General features: G+C 49.8%; 10 protein-coding genes across 10 annotated transcripts; 5 read left to right on the top strand and 5 right to left on the bottom strand.

Annotated features, from left to right (window-relative positions):
• Positions 1 to 349: 349 nt before the first annotated feature.
• On the bottom strand, positions 350 to 586 carry N7474_009858 (uncharacterized protein; the record flags this gene model as incomplete). The annotated part of the gene is made up of 1 exon (XM_057201268.1): positions 350 to 586. One exon carries the CDS (start codon positions 584 to 586, stop codon positions 350 to 352), a length of 237 nt encoding a protein of 78 aa, XP_057049255.1.
• Positions 587 to 1,171: 585 nt separating this feature from the next.
• On the bottom strand, positions 1,172 to 2,263 carry N7474_009857 (uncharacterized protein; the record flags this gene model as incomplete). The annotated part of the gene is made up of 1 exon (XM_057201267.1): positions 1,172 to 2,263. The coding sequence occupies one exon, from the start codon at positions 2,261 to 2,263 to the stop codon at positions 1,172 to 1,174; it is 1,092 nt and encodes a 363-aa protein (XP_057049254.1).
• A 411-nt stretch (positions 2,264 to 2,674) lies between these two features.
• N7474_009856 (uncharacterized protein) lies at positions 2,675 to 3,623 on the top strand (the record flags this gene model as incomplete). The annotated part of the gene is made up of 2 exons (XM_057201266.1): positions 2,675 to 3,162; positions 3,245 to 3,623. 2 exons carry the CDS (start codon positions 2,675 to 2,677, stop codon positions 3,621 to 3,623), a joined length of 867 nt encoding a protein of 288 aa, XP_057049253.1.
• A 1,442-nt stretch (positions 3,624 to 5,065) lies between these two features.
• On the top strand, positions 5,066 to 6,861 carry N7474_009855 (Zn(II)2Cys6 transcription factor; the record flags this gene model as incomplete). The annotated part of the gene is made up of 2 exons (XM_057201265.1): positions 5,066 to 5,591; positions 5,651 to 6,861. 2 exons carry the CDS (start codon positions 5,066 to 5,068, stop codon positions 6,859 to 6,861), a joined length of 1,737 nt encoding a protein of 578 aa, XP_057049252.1.
• A 406-nt stretch (positions 6,862 to 7,267) lies between these two features.
• On the bottom strand, positions 7,268 to 8,230 carry N7474_009854 (class I SAM-dependent methyltransferase; the record flags this gene model as incomplete). Its single annotated transcript, XM_057201264.1, has 1 exon — positions 7,268 to 8,230. The coding sequence occupies one exon, from the start codon at positions 8,228 to 8,230 to the stop codon at positions 7,268 to 7,270; it is 963 nt and encodes a 320-aa protein (XP_057049251.1).
• A 251-nt stretch (positions 8,231 to 8,481) lies between these two features.
• N7474_009853 (uncharacterized protein) lies at positions 8,482 to 9,354 on the top strand (the record flags this gene model as incomplete). Its single annotated transcript, XM_057201263.1, has 2 exons — positions 8,482 to 8,592; positions 9,079 to 9,354. 2 exons carry the CDS (start codon positions 8,482 to 8,484, stop codon positions 9,352 to 9,354), a joined length of 387 nt encoding a protein of 128 aa, XP_057049250.1.
• Positions 9,355 to 9,956: 602 nt separating this feature from the next.
• N7474_009852 (putative ABC efflux transporter) lies at positions 9,957 to 13,937 on the top strand (the record flags this gene model as incomplete). The annotated part of the gene is made up of 2 exons (XM_057201262.1): positions 9,957 to 13,206; positions 13,264 to 13,937. 2 exons carry the CDS (start codon positions 9,957 to 9,959, stop codon positions 13,935 to 13,937), a joined length of 3,924 nt encoding a protein of 1,307 aa, XP_057049249.1.
• Positions 13,938 to 16,694: 2,757 nt separating this feature from the next.
• N7474_009851 (uncharacterized protein) lies at positions 16,695 to 17,402 on the top strand (the record flags this gene model as incomplete). The annotated part of the gene is made up of 1 exon (XM_057201261.1): positions 16,695 to 17,402. One exon carries the CDS (start codon positions 16,695 to 16,697, stop codon positions 17,400 to 17,402), a length of 708 nt encoding a protein of 235 aa, XP_057049248.1.
• Positions 17,403 to 18,257: 855 nt separating this feature from the next.
• Positions 18,258 to 18,776, bottom strand: N7474_009850 (uncharacterized protein; the record flags this gene model as incomplete). Its single annotated transcript, XM_057201260.1, has 1 exon — positions 18,258 to 18,776. The coding sequence occupies one exon, from the start codon at positions 18,774 to 18,776 to the stop codon at positions 18,258 to 18,260; it is 519 nt and encodes a 172-aa protein (XP_057049247.1).
• Positions 18,777 to 21,087: 2,311 nt separating this feature from the next.
• On the bottom strand, positions 21,088 to 21,837 carry N7474_009849 (uncharacterized protein; the record flags this gene model as incomplete). The annotated part of the gene is made up of 2 exons (XM_057201259.1): positions 21,088 to 21,543; positions 21,715 to 21,837. The coding sequence occupies 2 exons, from the start codon at positions 21,835 to 21,837 to the stop codon at positions 21,088 to 21,090; spliced, it is 579 nt and encodes a 192-aa protein (XP_057049246.1).
• Positions 21,838 to 25,507: the final 3,670 nt, after the last annotated feature.

Genomic DNA, 25,507 nt, shown 5'->3' with positions numbered 1-25,507 from the left:
AAAGGGAATCTATTAGGGGGCCATTTCATACATACTTCATTATCTTGCATTGGGATCGGTCTACACGGATGGGATACGGTTCTGTTTCTTCCGGTATCTACTTAGTCAAAGGCTTGCTTCTATGTTTATTGGTATGTCTTGTGCACTCCATTTACTGTAATATTCGTGCCTTAAAGCCCCCGCCTTGGTAGCGATCGGCTCTGCGATCACGGGGAGAGCCGCTCTTGAGTACTCAGAGATGACAACCTCGCCTTCTCCATTTCCACGAAGGTCGGTGTGCATATCGCTCGAGCCGGGCCGGGGGGGGGGGGGGGGGAATGGCTGCCTCGGGCCCCCAAAATACTGGCCGTCAGGCTTGGCTAGTCAGTTCGCTAGGCGGAATCCCCATCTTCTGGGCGTCCTTGAGGGGTGCGACATATTCTTGCACGGGGAAGCTGGGTGTGCGGGAGTCAGCGAAGTATCCCAGTCCAGAGCTTGCGCCAGTATAGTCCTCCGGGCGGTTCAGAAGCAGTTGGACAATTTCTTGATCCTCTTTCTCAATGGCGATTGCCAGAGCAGTCTTTCCCTCCAGATTTTGAATTGTCATAGATGCCCATCCGACTTTAAGTAAGTAGCAATTTCCTGATTGCTAGCTGTAGTGCAATGTCTCCATTCTTATCCGGGAGATTCACATCTACCCCTGGATCAGTGAGAAACATTTTGACAATACTATCATCTCCAAGCTTGACAGTCAGTGACAGTGGCGTGGTCCCATCTGCACTGCAACAGTTGGGGTCAACGCTTTCTGTGCGAAGAAGTATCCGGGCAGTATCAGCATGCCCTCCTTCACAAGCCAACCATAAGGCAGTCTGACCCGATGAGTTTTTGGTGTTCAGCTCACTCGAATCGATGTTGGCAAGCACTCGTTCAAGAATTTGCGTTTTCCCGAGCCTAGCAGCAGCCAAGAGAGTCTCGGGATCTGACAAAGACGGAAATCGCATGTCTGGAAAGCGGCTCTTGATTTCATCACAAACCTGCGAAGCAGGTAAGGCATATGAAATATCCGGTTCCATATCCGCTACGATCACTCCGAAGATTGAATCGTCCTGGGCATTTATAACCCATGATCCGCAGTTTCCAGACACTGAGTTCAGTTAGTGTGTCGTTTTGTTTCCGTTAGCTAGTGGGCACACTAACCTGGCGCCATCTTCAAGGCCCAGACGTCTTGGAACCCAAATGTTGGCACGTACAATCCGCATTTTGTGTCAGAGGCAGTCGTTTCAACAGGTGGTCCAGTGCCAACAGCTGCCCATAGAGGCCTGTCCGAATGACCAGACGAAGCTTTACTAGGGAAAGCAACAGTATCCTTTAAAATAAGGGAGTTGAGGAGAAGCTTGCTTTTGTCGAGGTTGTTCAAGCGAACAAGAGCCCAGTCAGATTCCAGGGAATAGAAAGATCGCTCACGAGGAATCGATCCCAGCTCTTTAGAATCCGAAGGGTAATAAGCCGTGTCTGCTTCGATCATCGTCTCAGGATTTCCTGCATCTGAATGATTGCTTGCGAAATCGCTTCCCACACTGTCGTCGTCGTTGTTGGACTCCTCTTCATTTGAAGAATCACCTTCGTCGTAGGTTTTGAGGAATGGGTGGACCACTGTGAGACCGTATATTTCCCCTCCAACAATAACTGTGCCTCCCATGGTGGCCACTCTCGACAAACGTTTACCCTCGGCACTCCCAACTTGGAATTGTTGCCCACAGAGATTTATTGTATCTTTCAGTTCCACCCCTAAGGCGTCATAAGGCGAACCCATGTTCAAGGCAATTTTGCTCTCAAAGCCATAAACCCGAAACCCCCAGTTGAACAGCCCACCATGCTTTTCAACAAGCTTAACAGCCTGTTTCGTGACTTTCGCGTTCGCACAGATGACAACCGCAGCAGGATGACTAGAATGCCATTCGCGGCCGATCATCCAACAGGTGACGGAGTAGGGACTCTGTTTTTTGATCTTGTGGTAGATCTTTTTGCCGTTGTCTTTCAGAAGAGGCTTGAGGATGTTGGGGTAGACGACCGTGTTCCACGTCTCGCACACTTTATTCGCGGGACTCCAGGCATATTGGCCGTTGAAGGCCCATGAGCGTTGCTGGTCGACCGATGCCTTCTTCTCGTCCGCGCTTAGCCCATCCCAGAATGTCGGTACTTTTGTTGTTCTGGGTGCCTCGGTCTGCACGCCCCAGTCGGAGATTCGACCGAATAGCGTTTGCGTTTGTGTGCGGACGGCCATGGCGAGAGGAAGCTGAGGCTGCCGTTGCCACCTCGTCTCTTGGGTGTGCTAACATTCTGCAAACCCAAACCCCTCGTCTCTCTCAGGTAGGCTGCCTATTTTACCAGGGTGTGTGAACGCTTTCCCAAATCTGGTCATTAGAAGCGGTGATCCTTCAGCCGCCGCCACGTCCTTTAGGAGGCTGTGTTGGGGAAACAGAACGGACTTCAGGGAACGACTATTTGAGAGATGCAACTGCTATTACTTCTCTGATATGAGGGAAGATGGACAACAATCCGGAGTCAAATTTGATAGATCTCTCGCAATTGACCCTCGGGAAATCCGCGACCGACTGCAAAACCTCAACCCTCAAGGCCAGCTTACTCCCACAGCTATGGAACCTTCCCGCCGACCAAAGTCTAGAAGCCTCCGATGCGTGCGTTCGTGGAGTACTACATGAGCCAGCGGGTCCTGATCGAGGCCCAGGGGCTCAATCTCCACACACACCAGGACCTGATCGACCTGATCAATTTCGTTCGGGCTCGGATAGGCATCCCGCAGAGTCAGCTGGTCGCCAATTTTCGCAAGGAATATGACTGTGTTGGTCCGGCGCTGCCGGCTATCGAAGTGGCGGTTCGCATCTGGCTGTTAGTCTCTATTGATGAGTGGGAACCGCGCCAGTCGCTGCAGGAGTACATCTGTGTGCTATTTCCGCGGATCGATCCTCCTCTGTTACCCGACGAATTTGCTTTTCCTTTGTCGTTTAATATCACCAATCTTAGACTGATCGGCGGGTTTGAGATTGTCTGGACCGAGTGCCTGCATGATCATCTTTCGTTCAGTGTCGATGAAGAGCAGAAGAAGGAATTGAAGATCTTTCATTTGTCTTCGTTCCTGCAGGGGTACCGTTATAGTTCGTGGTACGTACATTCCACCCACCCCCACAAAGCGTAATAACTGCATGTAGTATTATTGTCTCACTAGATGGATCTGGTTCTATAGTTCCATATTCCCTCCGGGCCTCCTCGAAGAAACAGCCCAATCTCTCTCCCTCCTCTTCCCATCCTCCAACCTGAAATGCCAACGGTGGCTGCGCAAGGCCCGTCGGCGCGAGGATATCGACCTCGAAGCCGGACTGCTGCCTGCGACATCACGTACTATCACCCAGTACCCCTACTGGGGGCGGCAACTGCTCGAGCTTCGGGATGAGTACGACCGAACAGAGCCGACAACAGTTAAGCAGTGGATTGCGGATAAGCGGAATCCGAACCAGCGGTATACGTTTTGGATTGCGGTGGTAGCGTTGGCCCTTGCGCTCGTTTTTGGGTTTATTCAGTCTGTCACCGGGATTCTACAAGTCGTCCAGCAGCAGCGGCGTTGATTACGCATTACTAGATTGGGAATGGGGTGTAGGGTAGAGTTCAGGGCGCAGCGAATACGGAAAATCAAAGTTATGATCTGCTACTAGGAAAGCATGCTAAATTGGTAGATTGGAATAAAAATGGGAATTGAAAGGAAAGTAATTTAGTTTGGCCTTCCCTACCCCGAACTTCGTTACTTCTGGCCCCCGAGCTGCTAGCAGGGGTTGTTCAGCTCTCCCGAAGTGAGCCCGTTCCAGACTCGGCACACTTTCCTTTTGCTCCCGCCGGGTCAGGTGGACAGGTCGCACAGGCTCCCATTAATCCGGTGCCCGATCTTTCCCCTGTCTTGCTTGCCCCCTGCTGCCTCCGCATTCCGCCCATTGATTTGTCCTCCTTTGTCTTGTCTGTCTTTGTTGCAATATTAATTAATGCTGGTCAGGCTCCACAGCGGGAGACGGACACGGGAGGAACCTTGCCCTAACGAACGAGACCGGGCCGGAGACCCGCCAAATAATCACGTCGTAGTCTGGTAATAGACAGACACCTACGCGGGCCATGAGTGAAAATGCCTCCTTTCAAAGATGATTGGTGCAAAAGCGATCTCCGAGGGTTTCGCTTCTCCTGCCCAACCGGTCGCTGAAGATGAAAGGTGGCTGGGCCAGACTCCGCCATTGCAGACATGCCTCCCTGCCCCCTCTCTCTGGTCGGCTAACGCACTAGGATCAGGCAACTAGCAGGGATGCCTCCGACATCCCCTAAACTCTCGCGGGTTTCCGCTCTGGGTGATCCGGCCTCAGCTGGACCCGATGACGGGTAAAGGAAAGCCCAAAGGTTAAACCGATACGAGGGCGTTTCCCTGTTGGTCTCCCGGCAGATCCCTCGAGCCTTGCAGCTCGTCGAAACCCCACCAGCACGAATCGCCACATTCCGACGGTCGAGTGACAGGCTGCTGATCTGGGCTTCGTAATAGGCCCCCCAACCCTGTCTATTCCCTGCAGCGGACGTCCGTGCTGGAGTCGTACCGAGACGATCTGGCCCACTTACCCCAGATTGAGCAGGGAGGCAGAGAATTTCCGTCCCGGCTAGACGGCTCTGGAGGATCCTGGAGAGACCTAGAGTCCGGAGCGAGTCGCCTGGCAAAGAGGGGAAGCGTAAGCCGCTCGGGGTATCCCGGTGAGAGAGCAAGGTGACATAAATACATTTGTCGTTGGTTAGTTAGTGTGGGGGAGGGGAGTTAGTGGCTGCAAGTGTTTGAGGCACAAACATGACCCGATCTGCGAGGAAGTTTAACCGCGACGATGATCCATTGAGGAAGTTGACAAGTGAAGAAGACCCCCACGTTCGAAGCTAAGAGCAGCATTAGTTCGTAACTACTTAACGACGCTCTCGTCAGCGTGTGGATCGAATCACTTCCCCTCCTCCTCTCCCGCATCCCTCCCATGTCCATCAGCCAATGTTGTCCATGCAGGGTTCTCCCACACCTGCTCGCCTGAGTGACCTCGATCCCTCTTCTTCTCTCACGCTCACCCCCTACCGAGCGAGCACCTCTTTATCCACCAGCACGGCTAGTCCCGATGATGGTTCCAGCGAGTCGCCCGACAGCGGCACTAGCTCGTCGAAATTCTTCTCGCCGGTGAACGACTTCCCTCCGTCGCTGCAGATGGACCTCATGTCCCCCAAGATCGAGGAACTGGATGACGATGACCTCCAAAACATCAAGTCGGCCAGGGTGGAGACCGCCCCGGGCGCATCCGTGGCTGTTCCACGGAAACGTGGGCGCCCGCGCAAGCATCCGCTGCCCACTCCCGGGAGCCAGGCCAAGGTGACCAAGGGCCGCTCCAAGACGGGGTGTATCACCTGTCGGAGGAGGAAGAAGAAATGCGATGAGACTAAGCCTGCGTGCCTCAACTGTCAGAAGAATGCCGTCGTCTGTGAGGGGTATCCGCCCAAGGAGATCTGGAAGAGTGGACGACAGAAGCAAGCGGATGGTCAGTCTGCTTTTTATATCAAGATGTGTAAATCCCTATGTCTGACTTTGCTCCCCCAGCTCGAACTCACTCCCTCGCCGCCGTGCCACGCCACCTGCCCCTCCTTATCGACGGCATCGAGACCGATATCGATCGCCGCTTTCTCGATCACTTCGTCTACGGCTTCAGTCGCGTGCTAACCCTCATCAACGATGACTCGAACCCGTTCAAAGAGATCCTGCTCCCCATGGCCACCCAACACCGCGGCCTGATGCACTCCCTCATGTGTCTGTCGGGGTCGCACTTGTCCGGGCTGGATCCCGAGCCGAAGCTGATAGACCGCAAGTACTTTCACTTCCATCGCGCCATCCAAGACCTCAAGGACAATATCCTTGCAACATCACCCTCGTCATCATCACCGCAAGCCTCGAGCGAGGACCAAGAGCTGCTCGTGGAAGACCCGATCATTGCATCCACCATCGCGCTCAGTCTCAACACCATCTGCGAAGGCGAGACTAACGGCGAATACCGTCCACACATGGATGCCGCCCGGTATCTGCTCCTATCGCAGCAACCACGCAATGAGAAGTTCCGCCAGTTCATCGTCGAGTTCTTCCAGTACCACGATGTTTCGAACTCTCTCACCTCGCTCGATCGCAGACCCGCCCTGCTGCACAGTAACCTGCGTCTCCCCGAGTTCGTCCCAGGCGCTCAGGCAGGCATGTTCCTGGGTGTCTTTGACGGGCTCTTCAACTATATCTCAGAGGTGACCCAGCTCCGCGACCGAATCCGCGAACGCTTCGACCAAGGCTACGAGCCCGCAGTGGACTACCAAACCCTCAGCGAAGCTGTCTCCATCGACACCGCCGTCCGCAGCTGGGAGACGTCACACGAGCCCGACACGCCCAACTGGTTCCTAGCCCAGTTATACCGCCAAACGACCTGGGTATACCTGTACCGAACAATCCGGCCCTCCCGCCCAAGCGACAAGATCAGCCAAGTCGTCGACGACGGCCTATCTTATCTAGACCAGCTACCGCAGGATGCAGGCGCATATAGCATTGTTCTCATGCCGCTGTTTCTGCTCGGTTGCTCGGCATTTATCCCCGAGCAGCGCGAGCGCATCCGGAAGGGCTTCGATGCGCTCAAGGCGTACTCGAATCTGCGCAATATCGAACCTGCTTTCAAAGTAGTTGCGCGCGTATGGGAAATTATGGATACGAAAATGGAAGATAGCTGGGATTGGGAGAAGATTATCCGTGATATGAACATGGACTTCCTCATCACCTGAATTCTTTTTGCATGTTGTTTCTGATTTTGATACCCGGTTTCTATCTTTCCCTTATTATTTCCCCGACTTGACGAAATGTACTTTGGGATCGGGCTGTACCACCTGGCGTTTGATGTTGATTATGGGTTTTGCATTATTGGTTGGTTGGGCTGGTTTGAGGCGATATCGCGGAAGGCCAAGGGGAGGGCAAAAACACACCAGGACAATATCCTGGATGGGGGCTATCTGTTTTCTCGTTCTTCTTCCACTTCCGCGTCAGTGATCTGAGCTGCCAAAATTGACTTGGGTTGGTGTTTGGATGCATGGATGGATGAAGAGAAACCCTAGTTAATAGTTTCGACAAATAATTTGGCTGCGCAGTTGTATATACTCCCGTCCATCATCTGTTCAAATCTCCACCTCTCCCCTAGTCGCATCTAGGCTCCGCAGAAACAAGCAAGAAATATGGCCGATGCCTCTCCCTCTCCCACTCCTTCTTCGCCGCCACATCCTCCCTCGACGGCGCCCACTCCTTCAGTCCCGTAACCACAAACCCACTCTCCAGCAGCAGCGTAACATACGTTTCAATCGTGCGATGATACTTCCTCACTCTCTCGGAACCTAACCAGCTCGTCTCGCGCAGTCCTTCCTCACAGTAGGAATTTAGTGGCCACACGGTATATGTAGTACCTTTCTCTTCCTCGCCTTGTTCACCCCGCTCCCTTCCTTCCTCCTTCACAGCAGCAACAGCAGGAATATCCCTCCACTCTTGCGGAGGGTATACAGGCGCCGAGAAGACAGGATGCTCAACCGAGAAAACCAACTTCCCTCTTTTAGAATTGTTTTGACATGGAGAACCCGAACTTGAACCTCCCTTAACCAAACACGCGTGAATCTGCCGGAACAGACTCCCCAGATTCGATATGTAGTGGAATGCCAGCGAGCTATACACGACATGGTATGTATCGGGATCGGTTTGGTCGAGGGTGAGAGTCTCCAGATCATGGTGCTGATAGGATATCACATGCTTGGATTTCGGGGCACTGTCATAACCACCGTCATCGCTGTCGAACTTCTTCGCCCGCTCAATCATCCGCTCTGATACATCGATCCCCCTAACGAAGTCTGCGCACGCGCTATCCCGTGCCCAGCGGCTGAACCAGCCATATCCGCAGCCCAGATCAAGGACTTTGCAGTTTTGTAGTCCGTTCGTTGTTTCGGGGTTGGTGTTACTGGTGTTGGCATTGGTGTTGCTGTTATTGCTCAGAACCATATCACGCAGAACGGGCCATTCCGGAGCCCCCCTGAGCCCGTGTTGCGAGCGGGGGAGCGTGCTGTACGCAGTGAAGAAGTCGGGGTTGTCGTAGATGTTTTGCGTTTGGGGTGGCATGGTGGTGCTGGTGGTTGCTTGCTTCCTGTACACGGTAGTTGTTTACTAGTATTATTGATAGAGGTGTAGATTTCTGTAATGGGTAGATAGAGTGCCGGCGGCTTCACCCGAATTTAACATTTCCCTTATTGGGTGCCCGACATAAAGTTGTCATTCCATCATTCCAACATCTTCTTTAATCTTAGATCTAATCGCTGCACAATCCAGAAATAGGAAGCGACCTTCCTCAATTTACAAATTATGTCTGCGTCATGTCCGTCGAGGTAAACAATACATCTAGCCAAATTGATCCTACTAGAACACAAAATGGCACCGGAAAGCCGACTAAGCAGATAATCGACGTCGCTGAGCGCTATGACGAGGTTAACGGGAGGTTCCCTTTCTCTGGAACAGTCGTCGTCTACCGTTCCAACGGACATATTTTCCACTGTTGGCTTAAGGGCGTGCAGAAGCCACCATCAAGTGAACTACAGTCTCGTCGACATCCAACCGGTGCAAGTGACACTGATCCCTCCTGATACGTACGCACCAGTTTATTCTCTAGATGGATCGCTCTCAATAGCTCCGGATCCTTTACCACCAAATGTCTTCGTTAAGCGCGCTTGCCTCACGAGTTTCGATGGATATATCTACCGGAACCGCTCCAAGGATATTGCTAATGCCGTTTTGGCCGAGGAGGAAGTTCTGAAATACTTAAACGCAACCCACACCCAAACATTGCAAAGTACCCCGGCTGTGAGGTTTCCTGCGATTGGTGCATCATTGGACTTCGTTGGACGGAGCTAGGCGATTCATTAATGCAGCGCAAATTCATAGGAAAGAGAGCATCCAAATATATCCCTGGCAAGTTAGGCGACAAAGATGGGATTTTGGAGAAGATCAAGGCCGGTATCTTACACCTTCACCGATTAGGCCTTGTCCATAATGATATCAACCCCGTGAACATTTTGCTAGACCAGGATGATAGTCCGGTCATCTGTGATTTCAACTTCTACACACCTGTTGGACATAGCTTGGATGCTATTGGACGAACATATGAGTGGTATGATGAAAATGTACAATTTGCAGATCCAAGGAATGACTTGGATCCTTTCGAGGAGATATGTGAGCGAGTGGCTACGTGAGGATAACGGAAGAATTTCCTCTTCGCGGCATAGCCAGCGGGTATATGTATCGATGAAAACCGTTACGTAGCGAATTGTGGTAGTTGTGACATACCAGAGCAGCGTCTACGGTCTGTTTGAAGGCTTTGAAGTTGATCAGCTACTGATTGCCGGAGGTGGCAAATTGGAGAATCAACAGACATCCCCCAAGCCCCGTAGTTCATGGATTGTTCGAATATTCACGTGTCATCCACGCGACAGACTGTCACCTACCAATCCAGTTTAGCGCAAATAGACAGGGTCTTCCCATCCGGATCGCAAGATATCCGAACCAATCACACGGGCCGCGTTAGTGACTATCCTTATTCCCTACTCCTCGCTGTTTTGTGGGGGTCGCAACCCCGTGTGTTCATGTCTTCTGGTGAGACCAAATGAGCAGTCGTCGGAAAGAATCTACCTTTCCACCGCTCTCAGCTCTCAGGCGTGTTGTTGAGGATTGCGCTGGGCCTGGACCTCGATCATCACTTGCGGTCACCGTCGCTAGGTTCTTCTATCTCAGAACCCCAAAAATCCCCCAAATTCAGGAGATGACGGGGCGTCATAAATAAATACCCCACACTGGTATGGATAACGACGATAGTATTACCGAGCTCAGCGTCCAGAAGGAGGCCGAGATCAACGAGGTTGCTGCACTGCAGGACGCCGTGTACAACCTCGCTTTGCGCGATGTCGACCCGGTCAATGTCAACGTGAGCAATCTGTCGCTCGATGTCAACACCGCGCCTCCACTATGGGAGACCTCGCCCTCGCAGTTTTGGCGCCGGATTCGCGGCCAGCAGCAGCCCGAGGCCATGAGAAAGACAGTCCTCAATGGCGTGAATGCCGCCATGCCCAGCGGTAGCTTGACGGCCATCATCGGCAGCAGTGGGTCGGGCAAAACGTCGCTGCTCAACCTCATGGCTGGTCGGATGGCTGTTTCTCGGGCCAAGGGCTCGGGAACGACGACTTTCAACGGCAGTACGGACATTGAAAGTATCCGCAGCGCCTATGTCATGCAGGAAGATGTTCTCATCCCGACGCTGACGGTCCGCGAGACTTTGCGATACTCGGCTGACCTCCGGCTGCCACCGCCGACGACCCAAAACGAGCGACACGCCATTGTTGAACAGGTGATCCTCGAGCTGGGCCTGAAGGAGTGCGCGAATACGCGCATCGGTACCACCGCCCACAAGGGCTGCAGTGGCGGCGAGAAACGCCGCACCAGCATCGGCGTGCAGCTGCTGGCAAATCCATCGGTGTTGTTTTGCGACGAGCCAACGACAGGACTAGACGCCACCAGCGCCTTCCAGATTATCAGGACCTTGAAACGGCTAGCTCAGGATGGCCGGACGGTTATTGTCTCAATTCATGCGCCACGCTCCGAGATTTGGAGCCTCTTTGATAACGTGATCCTCCTAGCTCGAGGCTGTACGTTGTACAGCGGACCAGTCAACGGATCACTGCCTCATTTCGAGGAATGTGGACACACCCTCCCCCCGTTTGTGAATCCAGCGGAATTCCTGATTGATTTGGCCGCCATCGATAATCGAACTGAGGCATTGGAGGCTGCGTCTCACGTTCGGGTCGACAATCTTCTAGAGGCCTGGAAATCCAGACAGGCTACCACAATTGACGACGACAAAGAAAAGAAGGCACCTACAAACCCCGAACTGAGCTCAATTGAGGCCACCTCAACGAAGAAAGTCTCGTTTCGTCGCCAGTTCCGTGTGCTAACCTCCCGCACATTCAAAGTCACCATCCGGGACCCGATGGGAGTGGCTGGAAGTCTCTTTGAAGCTGTTGGCATGGGCGTGATCTGCGGATGGATCTTCCTGCAGCTCGACGAAAGTCTTGCAGGCATCCGCTCGCGCCAAGGCAGCTTGTACACAGCCAGTAGTCTGAACGGCTATCTCATTATGTTGTACGAGACATATCGACTGACGATCGACATTCGACTCTTTGATCGGGAGCGGAATGAAGGTGTGGCCAGTGTGCCAGGGTTCCTACTCAGTCGACGCGCTGCGCGTCTCCCACTGGAGGATCTGCCCGTGCCACTGCTGTTTTGCATCATCTACTACTTTATGGTCGGATATCGTATTGACACGGCACAGTTCTTCATCTTTTTCGTCCTGACGGTGCTCACACACTACATCGCCGTGACCTTTGCGGCTGTTGCGATCGGAATCGCCCGAAACTTCCCCGGCGCAAGTCTGGCGGCCAATCTCTGTTTTACGATTCAGTCCTTTGCATGCGGCTACTTTGCGCAGGCCAACCAGATTCCGGTTTACGTGAGGTGGATCAAGTGGTGCGCTTATACCTTCTATATCTTCGGAGCGCTTTGCGCAAACGAGTTCATTGGTGTCAACACTCCCCCGTATGGCCATTTTTACGACTGTCCATACTCCAATAACCCACTCGACCCAGCATGCAAAGAATATACTGGTCGCTATATCATGGACAGCCTGGGGCTGCCGTCTAACTGGATCTGGCGGCCAATTGTTGTGATGGTTGCCTTCGCCATTGGCCACTCCTTGCTGGCAGGCTTGTTACTACAATACAACCGCTTCGCGATGGACATTGCTCAGGCTCGACGATCCGAGGGCGATCCCTCAGGCAGGAAAGCTAAGATTGCAGTTCGTGCAGCCGAAGAAGTCCGACGTGTGGCCATATGTCTCGACCAGTACTCACTGGAGATCCGCAAGCGAAGGTTCCCATGGAAAAAGGCGCAGAAATTACAGATTTTGCGGCCCATTACTGCGGAATTCCATTCAGGACAATTGAATATCATCATGGGCCCTTCCGGGAGTGGCAAGACGTCGCTGCTTAACTCAATTGCTCGGAGGCTGCACGGGTCCATGGGAACACAGTACCGCGTCAATGGCAATATGCGTTACAATGGGGCTGTGCCATCAGAGAGCGTGATTCGATCTGTAACATCTTTTGTAACGCAGGACGACGATGCCCTGATGCCATCTTTGACGGTCCGGGAGAGCTTGCGATTCGCGGCAGGACTACGACTGCCGACATGGATGTCACGCGATGAGAAGAATCGCCGCGCAGAGGAGATTCTATTTAAGATGGGTCTCAAGGAGTGCGCAGACAATCTTATTGGCAGCGAATTGATCAAGGGAATCAGCGGCGGCGAGAAGCGCAGAGTGACCATCGCCATCCAGATCCTGACAGATCCCAAAGTGCTGCTGCTAGATGAGCCCACTTCCGGGCTGGACGCTTTCACGGCTATGTCCATCATCGAGGTGTTGCAGGGCCTCGCTGCCGAAGGCCGGACTCTGATTATGACCATCCACCAGTCCCGTTCCGATCTGTTCAGCCATTTCTCGCAGGTCCTGCTCCTGGCCCGCGGCGGATATCCCGTATACGCGGGGAAGGGAGAGCAGATGCTCCCGCACTTTGCGGCATTGGGACACGAGTGTCCCAAAGCAACGAATCCAGCAGACTTTGTTTTGGATCTGATTACCGTCGATCTGCAGCAGGAAGACCGTGAAGCCATTACGCGCGAGCGTGTCCAGCATCTAATCGGCTGCTGGACGCACGCTACCCCAGAACTTGGGCGAGTGAACTCCCAGATCGCAACGCCGGCGGAACTGGGCAGTCTAAAACGCCAAATGCTGCCCTTCCGAGTCACGTTTCCACTGGTACTGCACCGTTCGACCATCAACTTCTGGCGCCAGCCACCGCTGGTGATGGCGCGGTCGATGCAGGTTGTGGGAATTGCGATTATCATGGCACTGTTCTTTGCGCCGCTCAAGAATGATTATCCGGCAGTGCAGTCGCGGATGGGCTTCGTCCAGGAGATTGCGGCGTTATACTTTGTGGGTATGTGATTTTCTGTCCTTGGTTTACTCTCGACCTATTTACTAACAATCTGCCCAGGCATGCTCCAAAACATCGCCATATACCCCAGCGAGAGAGATGTGTTTTATCGCGAAGAGGCAGACAACTGCTACTCCGCAGAGACATTCATCCTATCTTATACAACACTCGAAGTGCCCTTTGAGGTCGCGTCCGCGCTACTCTTCGGAATCCTCGCCGTCTACGCCGATAATATGAAGCGCAGCGTGAAAATGCTCCTCATCGCGGCCTTCAACTGTTTCTGCATCATCAGCTGCGGCGAGTCCTTGGGGATAATGTTCTGCACGCTCTTCTCACATGTCGGCTTCGCCGTCAACGTGACCTCGATCATGCTTTCTATCTCCACAATACTAGGCGGAGTCATGAGTCTCAACGTCAACAACGTACTGCAGGGCCTCAACCATCTCTCGCCGATCAAGTATTCCATTGCCAACCTGGCACCCTACTCCATGCACGGCCAGCATTTCGACTGCACGCCCGCTGAGCGCCTTGCCAGCGGCCAGTGCCCGATTACTTCGGGCGAGCAGGTGCTGAAGCTTTATAATCTCGACAAGAACGGGCCTATGAATATCATGGCTCTGGGCGTGTGCACTATCGCCTACCGGGTCGTTGCCTACGCTCTGCTCAAGGTGGTGACATCGCACCGGGTCATGGAGCGCTGGCGCGAGTGGCGGCGGGCGCGACAGAATCCATAACTAGTTCTTTGTTTCTATGATACCCGAATCAGAATAATAGCAATTTTTGTCTCACTTGCCGTTTCCTTTTCCTACCTTGTAGTAACTATATAATTATACAATGGGATAACTCGGCCGGAACTAGTTCTGGGGTCACACATACACAACCCCCACATAGATAATCGCCTCCCTCTCATGCCGGAGTATGTTTCAAGATCCCCGGACGAGAGCACATGGCCAGACGTTTTACCTCCACACTCTTACATCTTAATTCTCTCTTAAGTTCAATCTGTAAGCATAATCTGTAACATAGACCTAAAGCCGAAGTGCCCGACCTTGGGGCCAAAACACCTGGCTTTTTGAGAGCCAACAGCCCCGATCCTTTAGGGGGCCAAGAGCGTAATACAGATCTAGAGCCAAAACACACGATATTTTGATGGCCCATAGTCCCGATATTCCGGGGGCCAAGAGACTTGATTGGATGCTCAGGACCAACTCTGGCGATGAAACCCTTCCTGTTGTCTACTATATTTTATGTTTGGCTACGGCCTCTCAAGCCCGCAGGTGAAAACCCGACCCCTACGAACGGCCTTCAGCCTCAACCTAGGAGCTCCCAGGCGGACTTGTGGGGCACACGCTCACTGCACTCCCCTGTCTCTATTCCACACGTCTGGAATGAGGTATAGTCAACCGGCTAACCGCCGCGCACTTTGCTTGAAATGCCTTCTAAGGACGCAATTATGTACATAAATCCATAGCTTGGCACGTCCCTATCCCATGGGGTTTCAGGAGCTCAGGCTACGCCAGCGTCCCGTTGAACGTTAATAATAACCAACCAACCAACCAACTATTGTTTCATAAAACTAGCGGACCCTAAACTTGGCTACCTACTATTCGCAGTCTTTCCCCATAGGTTGATCTTGCCCGGTGGGATTGATCCTTCACTCCTTCATAAACTAGGTCTACGGGCCAAAAGCCTTGATTTGATGCTTAGGCATTCCAATTACCCCGAAGCTCGCGTGTCCCATGCTGCTCCTTAATAAACTCTAAAATTATATTTTTTAAAGTTCCCCTTGGTATTCACTAGTACTTACAGTACTATGTTTATATTTAGATACATAGCATTAGTGTCATACAGCGGCTCCTCTTAGGTCCCGCACCTCCCCCACACTGCCATTCTTCCTAGCGTAAACTAAGGACGCATAGGATATATAAGATAATAATAATACAGCTAAGTATTGGAGATAATGATGCAGGCGTACCACAGAGAAATTTACCATGTAGTCAGATGTGACAATGATGGAGTGTCGATGGTATTCAGTCTATCTATCCTGTCTATATTTATAGGTGCAGAGAAGCGAGTAGATTCTGCATTGTAGGTATTGTATCGGGTCACAGTTTCCTTAGTAGGAGGATCAGCTGATTCAGCATCAGGATGCAGCGGTTGGACCACCTGGTAAATTACCTGCAGAGAATTTACCCTGATACTAACCCTTTACAGCGGTGTTCCAAAAGTCTGAAACCCGTTACCCGCTTAGGCGGTGCGTTGAGGGTTTCAGACTTACGGAATGTCCCTGTAGACGCTCTCAACGAAAACCTTTGTATTGCCTACAATGATCTACTTTCTAAAGTGGATCATAAGGTTTATCATAATTTTAAAAAAAGAGGCGAACCGCAGAAGGTCATCGAAGTAGTTTATCATTGATCGGCTACGCTTAACCTCCCATAACAATTTGCATTTGTGCTGAGGCGGCCGTTTCTGGCGTCAAAGGAGGCTATGATCAAGTCCGTGTCACGGGCTAGAGCCTGTACTATACCCGTACCATTTCGCGGCTTTGCCGCCCCCACCGTCGTCCCGTGCTACCCCCACCCCTTTAAATCTAGCCTATCTTAGCTAGTCTGGCCTTCTCTCTTCAAGCTTCTTCTGCACAGTTTGCGGCGTAGTCGATTTGAACCCTTGTTGACCCTAGCCCTTCCTAATCATGTACTAATTCATTGTCTGGGGGTTTCTTAGAACGCTTTGAGCGTAGCGAGGGCTGCGAGGCCTGACTGAGAAGTCCGAATATTACCATTTCTGTAGAAGGTTATACCCACTCACAATAGAGGGATACGGCTGTAAGCGTTGGGAAGGAAGATGATGTTGATTGCTATCTGGATAAGTGCGTACATGACTCGTTAGTTCTCTGCACTATGAAATGGCTTCTCGCGAATATAATTAGTTACTAACTCTAAGTAGTATACCGCAGTGCTACTCTTAGTAGATGTACGGCTGATCTATGCTTTCAGCCCGTAAATTGGGGGGCGCCGCAGCTTGGGCCTCCTTGGTCCAGCTAATCCCCTCTGTTCTTCTGAGCATATCCTATTTTACCGATTTGAGATAGCGAATCCCTGTCAACCTCACACGAGATAGAAAGAGTTGGGACGTTACTTAGTCCCTCTAGCAAGGGTATAAGCCTTCTCAATAGGGAAAGAGTCCAGTAATCTCTACGAGCCTTGCGTATACCAAAATAGTATACCTATGAAATATATAAATATATAAAGGGGCCATCCGTCCGATGGCTAGCCTATTTACATCTCTATTATTCTCTCCATCCTCTATCATTTTCTCCATTCATCATGTATCTCTTTACCGCCTTTATAGCCGTTGCTACCTTGCTTTCGAAGCTAGCTTCGGGCTCTCCTATGCCAGATATAGGAAGCAAACATCTCCCTGATTCTGTTCCTTCTTCTCAACCATCTTCCTACATACACGGTTCTACTTCCCCGATAGTTTTGAACATGACTTCGGAGGATTTTGCTGCTATGGGACATATCATCGTGGATTCTAAGGGCAACCATATCGGCAGCAACCTCAACGATATCGATACTGCCCATGTTCGACGGGATGATCAGTTCACTGCTTTTCGCCAGATCGACGATCCAAACCCCCATCAGAACTACATGATTACCCAGAAGGGCGGGACAGTAGTCAATTGTCCAGGAACGACAACTTCTGGTCTTTCTCAGGGGTTTTCATGGGCAGTTTCCGGCGGAATCGTCGCTTCATTTCTCAATGCCGGATTTTTCGTTAGTGAGACAACAACTGTCTCAAACACGGCAAGCTTCGAGTGTGCCTCCGACACAGATTCTATTTGTGTTTTATTCTACCAAGCTGTGACTGCCTATACCGTTGAGGTGCAACGAGGAAGTTTTATGGGTTTCTCCTCCGACATCTCGTGGTACGATGATGGGACGACAGTTATATATGCTCCTAATTCGGGGTCTCTGGGTAGTACCACGGGTCGTGGTATAAACGTCAACGCGCGGGGCATCACACAATGTTGGGGAGACGATGACAGAACCGTGACATTTGCCTGTGGTCCACCTGGAGATGCTGATTATTGGAACTACCAGGATCCTGGGCCCTGGAACTCTGACTATGTCGCTAATATGGAACCGGCCGGCTGTGCCATCCCTATCGAGGCGTTTCGCTTCACTGATGTGTAGGATTCTGCCACCTACAGTACTGGGTTATTTGGCTTCCGTTTTTGTTTTGTCAAGACATAAGTGATTTAGTCACTTTACAGAATCAGAGATTTATTGCTATTCGTGAATTTCACATCTAGATTGTTCTGTAAGTATCCCTTAATTTCACGCACTAGCAGTGATATGGAATCAGAGTACCCGTCCTCTAGAAGTCAGACCCTCACTGCTCTCGCTGGTGAAGCCTCTTCACAATCTAATGGAAATTCGGTCTAATGGACATTTTGATTTTGTATGGGATTCCCATACAAAAGGAAAATACAACTTTCTTAGAGTAGTTCAACCACCATAAATCCATTCAAATCCAAATTTTGGGAGTAGATCCATAAACCAGTCTATCATTGTTTCTAGCATTTAAATTATATTTACATTGACATTGTAGAAATATTGAATAAATGTTAAAATCGAGTATGCAAAATGGTCTCCCATTTTTAAAAATGCATGTATAACCTATTTGTTTAATTCATTTTCTGTTAATAGAATATATGTACGCTTCTAAGATACTTCTAAATTACGCCAGAAGATCTTGGAACGGTTGAGTTATTCGAAAAAAAATCGTAAGCACCTTGTGTCTTGGAACCCCTTACAAAAGGTACAATTTTCATTAGACTATGGAGAGCTCTCAGTAGCGAGAGAGGTGAGGGCCCGACTTCTAGGGTGCAGGGATTCCTTTTTTCGTCTGTTGACCACCCAACACGACGCGGTCCTACTACGGGCAGATTGGGATAAGAATCCAGACGATTTTCTCGGCGCTCAAGGAACAAGGGCCAGTGGTAGAAATCTTATTCACTTGAAGATAAATTTAGGACGACGCTGCCTTTATGTACACAATATCTGGAAGCTCTTGTAGAAATTCCCACCGGCACCACCTAATTCCCCCGCACCAGCTGCAAAGATACAGTATGGAACACCGAAGGTAATATTTAAAGTCTGCCTGCGAACACCAGAACAGTTCTCCTGTGCATAGGCATAGGGAGCACAGTTGTGAGCAAGTCGCGTCACCCACATATTCCAACTGTCTGCAACGGTGACACATTGGCCTGGGATTGATGTCTGGCCAGTGATGGATTCTGCCGCGAGATTTTCGCATGATGGGGCAGACGGCCCACTATTTGCAATGGCGTATACCGTGCTGTTAAATGTGCGCTCAAGGTCGGTAGTGAATTGCGAGGACTTGAAGTCCGTGGTTGTACGCAACGAGACCGAGGCAATAACGAGCCCAGCTATTGCACAGAAAGATGAGAGGATCAGGTATACATTGAAAAATGAGATACGAGCCGCAGATGGCTTTGAGCCTTTCATGGAGATTGATTCCTCAATAGAAAGATGTTCAACCATAATGATTTTGTTCGTAGGTTTTGTCAAGAAGACGATATTTCCGGGGCTGTGGAAGTGGGGTATTCTTCATTATTTATCATGGTGGCTGCGATCCCCCCTCAATTTAGGGGGCCAAAAACCATGAGCCAGTGCAGTGCACAACGCACAGACCTCCTGTACAACGCTATATCTATATTTGTGATTAGTTTAGTTGGACAATGAAACGGGGCGCTAAACCATGGTCTGGGGTTTGGGGGCCATAGAAAAGTTGGGGTCAAGAACCTTGCTGAACCTAAACATAGAGACTTACGGGGATAACCTACCGCTGAAGCCGCCTCGTATGTAACTAGCCGTAACCGGTCTGTCATAACGAGGGGCATACTAATAATGTAATTTTAGTAACTGTTGGCCTATTAGGAAATTGAGCGGCTTGTTAGCGCCTACCTCAATGTTTCGTGAAGTTGAATAGAAGACCTACAAGATTGTCGCCTAAAAAACCCGAGGGTACATTACTGTTGTTTCTCCACTGCCCTCTGAAATGAGAGGAAGAGAGAGACTTGAAATCGATTGGTCAAACGTTACCACCAATGCCACACTCTTTCCTAGATCAAGTGCATTTGGTAATAGCCCAGTAGCTCCCGGGTCTACTGCTGGAATTTTTTTCCGACCTTAGGTCATGGACTGCACAACTTAGGTAATACAAATGATGAGACTGAGGGATGTCATGTGGTTTGTATTAGGTTTACCACAGCAACACCATATAGCAAGTTAACGCAGCGAGAGCGGTGACAGCCCCACTACTAGGCGGCATTTGCATGTAGTGGTAGGAATACCATTTACTTTCATACAATTTTAATTGAAAGGATTCAGGTCCAAGCCAAGAATCTTTACACCATTAGAATCGCCGTGAGGAATTTGGAAACAGGGACAGGAATCATATGGTGCATAAGTGCGGAGAGGTCGGAGATGGAAGGTGGTGTAAGGATTGGATTGCTTTTCAAAAAATGCGCTACTTGACATTTTTACTGCACCCGGAATGTGTTATGGAATTTCTATGAACCTTACAGTGTTTTAGATAATATATAGTCTTAACGCCTCCCCTAGCCTTCTAGTTTCTATGTTCAATTAAGCTGTTGTGTTTCTATTTGATAATCTTAAGTTTATAGAATCTTCACCTTTGAAAGCAATAACTGCAGTTCCTTTGGGTTATCTACGCGATCTTATTTACGACTCCGATGGCTGCACAAGCTGAATTATCACGTCGTCAAGCAGGTGTTGCTGGTGATGTAGAAAAGGTCGCTGATGATCTTCTTAGTGGCGTAAGTACTTGAAGATCCCTAGCTCTGTTGAGATATAAAATAAACAGACCGAAGGCTTTATTGCTAGTTTTGAGAAGAATGCTCGTTGAACAAGTGCCCATCTAGCATATTCGCGTCCCAGCTCAGGTTATCCACTATTCGTCACATTCAAGGCGTGTAAGTCTATAATGTCCCCGGTTTCTCTCTAGAAGCTCAACTTCTTAAGTCAATAGGCTTTACAAAGGAGCTCGGGGTGCAATTCACGAGAATAGGAAATCGGACATCGATAGGCTTGCTTAAATGTCGTGGTGGGGATAGAATTGATATGTGTGACTGTTGTGATGTACAGTCAAAATCAGAAATGGTTTACCTCTCAGATGCTCCACTTTGGTTCTCGGCCCTTACCCCGGAACCAGGTTTATCCCTTTTAGACTACTTCAAAACCAACCCATGTTTAGCCGTATCGGGGGTTTGAGCGTATTAGTCTTTATCATATTATGAGTCATCGTAAGTTACCGTACTCTCCAATGGAATGTTCTAGGGAGACATCTAGAAGGGATGGGGAAGTCTGGCTATTCTGATGACTTTATCATAGCTCTATGACTACGAACCGGTCCTGCATTTGCAGTCCCTATGCTTCGACGTCGTTCAGCGAAAGAACGGGAGCGGAGCGATGGATACCGATGGAGGCGCAAGCCTAAGAAAAAGGGTTGCTTTGTGGCTCCTCCAGATTCCGTGACAGGAAGATGAGAGACCCGCATGCCATTCGTCCGAGGACCCTGGCGAGCCTCACCGGAGGTATCTGTCGACGAGAAGAATACTGCAGTCCAGCGACACAGCGACAGCATGCTCAAAGTCACATCAGAGTGGCCCCTGATCATTTATACTGACGAAGTGGCTACGAAAGCAGAGGAGTTGCAATGATCGTCCCTAAAGTGATTATTCCTTGATCAATCAATTAACTTAAGGAAATACGCATGTGACATTTCGCGCTCAAGTCTAGATATAGGACAACTTCCTCTCAAATTTGCTACTTAGGAGCAGGCCGCGTACTGCGGTTTACCATGGACGTTTTTCCAAGAGTAGTAATCGATCTCAGGGGTATTGCCGTCAAATTCCTCGATGGTTGGATGGCACTCAACTCTTATTTTCAAACCACCTCCATTGGCATTAGTCAACTCATTTGGAATAACCATCTGGAGTTTATCGAGTTTATCGAGTGGTTCGAATTTATCGCGCCGAGTATCGATTAAAGACATGCGGATGGTCTTAGCCGGGTCAAGACCGAGGCTTTCAAGATATTTCTTCTGAGCGAAGAGATGCGTATCATCTCCCCAGAGTCTGTTTCCATCAGGGCCAATCTCAGGGATCCAGGCCTTAGCGATCGCGTTCCAAGCATTAGGATCAGCCGAAATAGCACAATACCTATTTGAAGTCAGAACGATCAAGAACAAAAGACATGCCAAGGGGGTCGAACTTGTAGTCGGACGCTCCAATCCAATCACCAATCACGGGAGACGTGTAGGCGCCCTCGCCAATCTGGATACCGTTCACGTTCTTATCGGGTGTAACAGTTCCAGCTCTGATCCATTTAGAAGCTTGGGCCTTTAAACAGTTAGAATAATACCAAGCCGTCGAATAGCACCTTATGTGCAACATACCGGACGCGTAGTGCGGTATCCGATGAGCTGGCCTGAAGGGAGTCGGGGGTAGATTGGACTAGCCGCAATGCAGCTGAGAATGGACAAGCCCAAGGTTAAGACCTTGGCTCCAGAGAAAAACATTGTATCCCAAGATGTCAATTTAAGGCGTTGAAAAGGGAGGTAACGAGGGAGAACAGAAGAAAAAAATCGTGTGTCCTTGTGAGCAGAGAGACTTTTATTCACTTTTCTCTCTATCGCTCTATATACACTTGGTGTGGGGGCTTCATTAATTTGGGGCCAGAGTCTTGTGCTGAGCCATCAAACCCTAGGAGGATCAGGGGGAGTATCTAATAATAGTCGATGACTGGCACCAACGCAGCAAGAAAAGGTTCTGGGGCCTCCAGGATTACTGCAGGATCTAGAGGGCCAACTCTAGCAAGGCTGGCAAAGCTAAAGGCTTAGCCGTGGAGGATTGCCGAGCCTAAACAAAATCTTATGCCTTAAGTTTCAGCCAAGCGACCTAGTACGTTAAATGCGGTTATGTGCTCCCTTAAAGATGAAAATAATTAGTTAGTAGTTAACTAGTAGTAACCCTGACAAAGCCCAGGAGATCGTCCGTGTAATCCGAATTTTATTTGAGACGTTGGAAAAGCACACCCCTGGGTTCGATTTCTACCCCCCTGATTAGTTACATTGAGACTAGCGTAGTAATGAATTACTGGGCCGTACATTTAGAAAGAATGTAGATCAGGGAATTGGGAAACCCGTATATAGAAGCTAGAATAAAGGGCTCTCTCTACCTCCCACATTCTAGTGAGCTTTGTTTGTGTCCCTCCTATTCTTTAGCTACTAGACCTGTCCGTCGCCTATTATTCTGCCTATAGCGATTCAATGATCACAGCAGAATTGATTCTTGATTGAAGTTATGAGCTCTCCCTACACTATGAATCCCACGACCCTCTACTCCCTCATAGTAGAGAAACAGTTATTATCTCAAGTGCGGACGATCATCAAGCAGGAACCCGCGCTAACTCTTTGCCACCTCCCTAAACGCTACAGTTTGGAGTCCGTTTAAGCTGTAATCGACTATATCAATAGATTAGCCTCTAGTTTTAGATATTCTGTAGTCGAACTACGCTCAAAATAATCTAAAAAACCTCTGTGGACCGAATAGAGAGTATGGCTGATGTCTGATCGCGGATACCCTCTTTTACTAGATGAAGAGCTACTAACGGCTCTATATGTTTAGTGCGGGTGGTTTTAGGACTTGTAAATAATGATAGCAAATATTATATCAGGGTATTAACATTAGGAATGCCAACGTAAATGTATTACTTACACGGTAGTCCAAATGTAATTAGGGAGTGTAGAAATCGTACTCAGGGTTGTACTTTTCCAACGTCTTTCTTTTAGGGTCCGATGTTGGACCAAATCAGAGCAGTAACCTGTTTAGGTGAAGTGTAAATCCTTTAGCCCCTGGGGCTGTACTGATAGTCATGCACTATCTATTTCCAACTATACTCAGATCGCAGGACTACCAGGCTTCTGCTACATCCCTCAGGTCAATGTTGTTAGACAACAGGTACTCAGCGACCTCTTTAAGGGATAAATGACATAAGCGGCACTGCGGTTAACTTGGGCATATCTTCCCCCATTGCTGAAGAACTCTCTGCACCAGCTGAGCTAAAACCATCTCTATTTTCCCCTTCGAATTTCGCAAAAGAATTCGCGCTAGCAGCGCCACCGGCCCCCCGCCCCAAGACCTGACTCTGTTACTGTCGTTATATCAGGATGGAGCAGCTCATAGTAACGATAGCATTCCTTCCGCTACTTCATGGGGTCGATGCATCGAACCACGCTCAATTCGGTTACAGTAATTCAGGAAGCTTTTGGAGAGCGACCGGAAGCCCCAATCTCTTCCCGTCCCTATGATCCGTCGTTACTCTGTACATATTCTTCGTAGTGTCTTATAGACGGTCGTACGTGAACAGTGATTTCTCTGGGATAGTCCAATTTGTCCCAGTCATCAAAACGTTCCACACTATCCCAATCTTCGCATTCCTCTACATGTGACATCCCATTCGGTCCAAATGGTACTCTCGGCATGTTTCTATTCACGCGATCCAGCAGTAATGGTTCCGAGTCAGAATCATGGATGGATAGCCATTTATGCAATAGTGAACAACCAAACAGTAGATGGATCATCATGTAGTCCTCAATTTGGAGTCAACAGCATTTTCAATTACACATTCCTAGACCAAAACTTCACGAACCTCTTTGCCGGGGGACTCGAGAGTCTCGAACAGGCATCAAAAGTTTCCAGTATGTGGCAATCAAATGTCCTGGTTTTTATAATATACCTGTCCGCGTTGTTGACGACTTGGTTTACATCCCTAGTATTGGTCAGGCGTTGATGGATCTAGCTAGCGGTATTGACGCGTCGGAGTACTATCATACCGATAACCCTGTCCATGCGCGGACTATAGTTATACGTCGCCTGATGGGAAGGCGGAGAAGTTCACAGACTTCGTATATCAAAGTGCCAACGGCAGCTTTACGGGTTGCACGGTTCAGGGGATATGTGGTCACCAGGCGAAGGAAATAGTACCAATAATTGGGGTTACTTGTCGCAGTGGTGGCAACCACCTGGTACAATCATCATCAGACAGAACCAGTAACTAGTTCTTCTTTTTTTCCCTATTATATCGGAATCAGATAATAGCAATTTCTGTCTGACTTGCCTTTCCCTTTTCCTCCTCGTCGTAACTATATTATCATGCAATGTGATAACTCGGCCGAAACTAGTTCTGTGGCCACACATACCCAAACTGCATAACGATAATCGCCTCCCTCGTGCCGGAGTATGTTTCAAAATCCCCGGACGAAAGCACATGGCCCGCTGCTGTCATGGTTGCGTTGTTTCGGCCGGAAGGTTTTTTGCCACTGCCACTTAATCACGTGACATGTTCCCTGGTTGCGGGCCTCAAAGGGTTTGAGAAGGGTTCAGGATATGAATCCATCGAACGGAGTATGGCGAGGATGTATGCATTATTGTATCATCGATACTTCATTAGATGCATAGGAGCGTAGCTAATGTAGTAAGTGCAGAATAGATGCTGATAATGTGTAATCCAGACCTTCCCGATCGAGTGGTCGGCCCGCTCGACACGTTCAGGAAAAAGCCTTTTAGCCGACGCGCGAACCCATTGGATGAACCACTGCGCGGATCACCACGGTTGAGGGCCTCGGCTACTGGAGAAAGGAATGGAATAAAAAATAGGAACAAGTAGGCGGGCTTGGTAGGGACAGCATGGCAAAACATGGCAAAATCGTGCCTATGGGTCTGGTCTCTAACTATGCGTCGCTTCGCCACTCTGTCTATCCGTCCATACTGACTACTGCAAGCCTTGTCCCCGTCTTCTCAGTGTTCTTCCCTGAAGTCTATATCACCTGCGGGTTACTTGCTAGAAAGTACTACTACTACACATATGAAACAGATCGTTAGGATGTAGAAGATAGACCTATCTAAGCAGAAGTAAGAAGTGGGCCCAGTACATGGCCCCGTTCAAGTGATTCGCCCATCGATCGACCAGTCGGAATGCTTATCGTCGGAAATGTACGCAAGCCCCCCACAGAACAGAGACCCCTGTACTAGTCCTACGGTGTTCTAGAATCGAAGCCACAGACCCACTTTTCTGTGCTTGTTCCTCGATCAATAACGACCGACGCTTTGGGGTGGTCAATTCGGGTAGTCGGAAGAGATGATGGTGGGTGGGGAGGAGTGAGTTTTTCTCTTCGATCTCGGTCTTAG

This window comes from Penicillium riverlandense (assembly GCF_028828495.1).
Source record: "Penicillium riverlandense strain IBT 135883 chromosome Unknown utg000008l_segment0_segment0, whole genome shotgun sequence".
Classification (NCBI taxonomy): domain Eukaryota; kingdom Fungi; phylum Ascomycota; class Eurotiomycetes; order Eurotiales; family Aspergillaceae; genus Penicillium; species Penicillium riverlandense.
The sequence above is the reverse complement of the archived record's forward strand: the minus strand, read 5'-3'. Positions and strand labels throughout refer to the sequence as shown.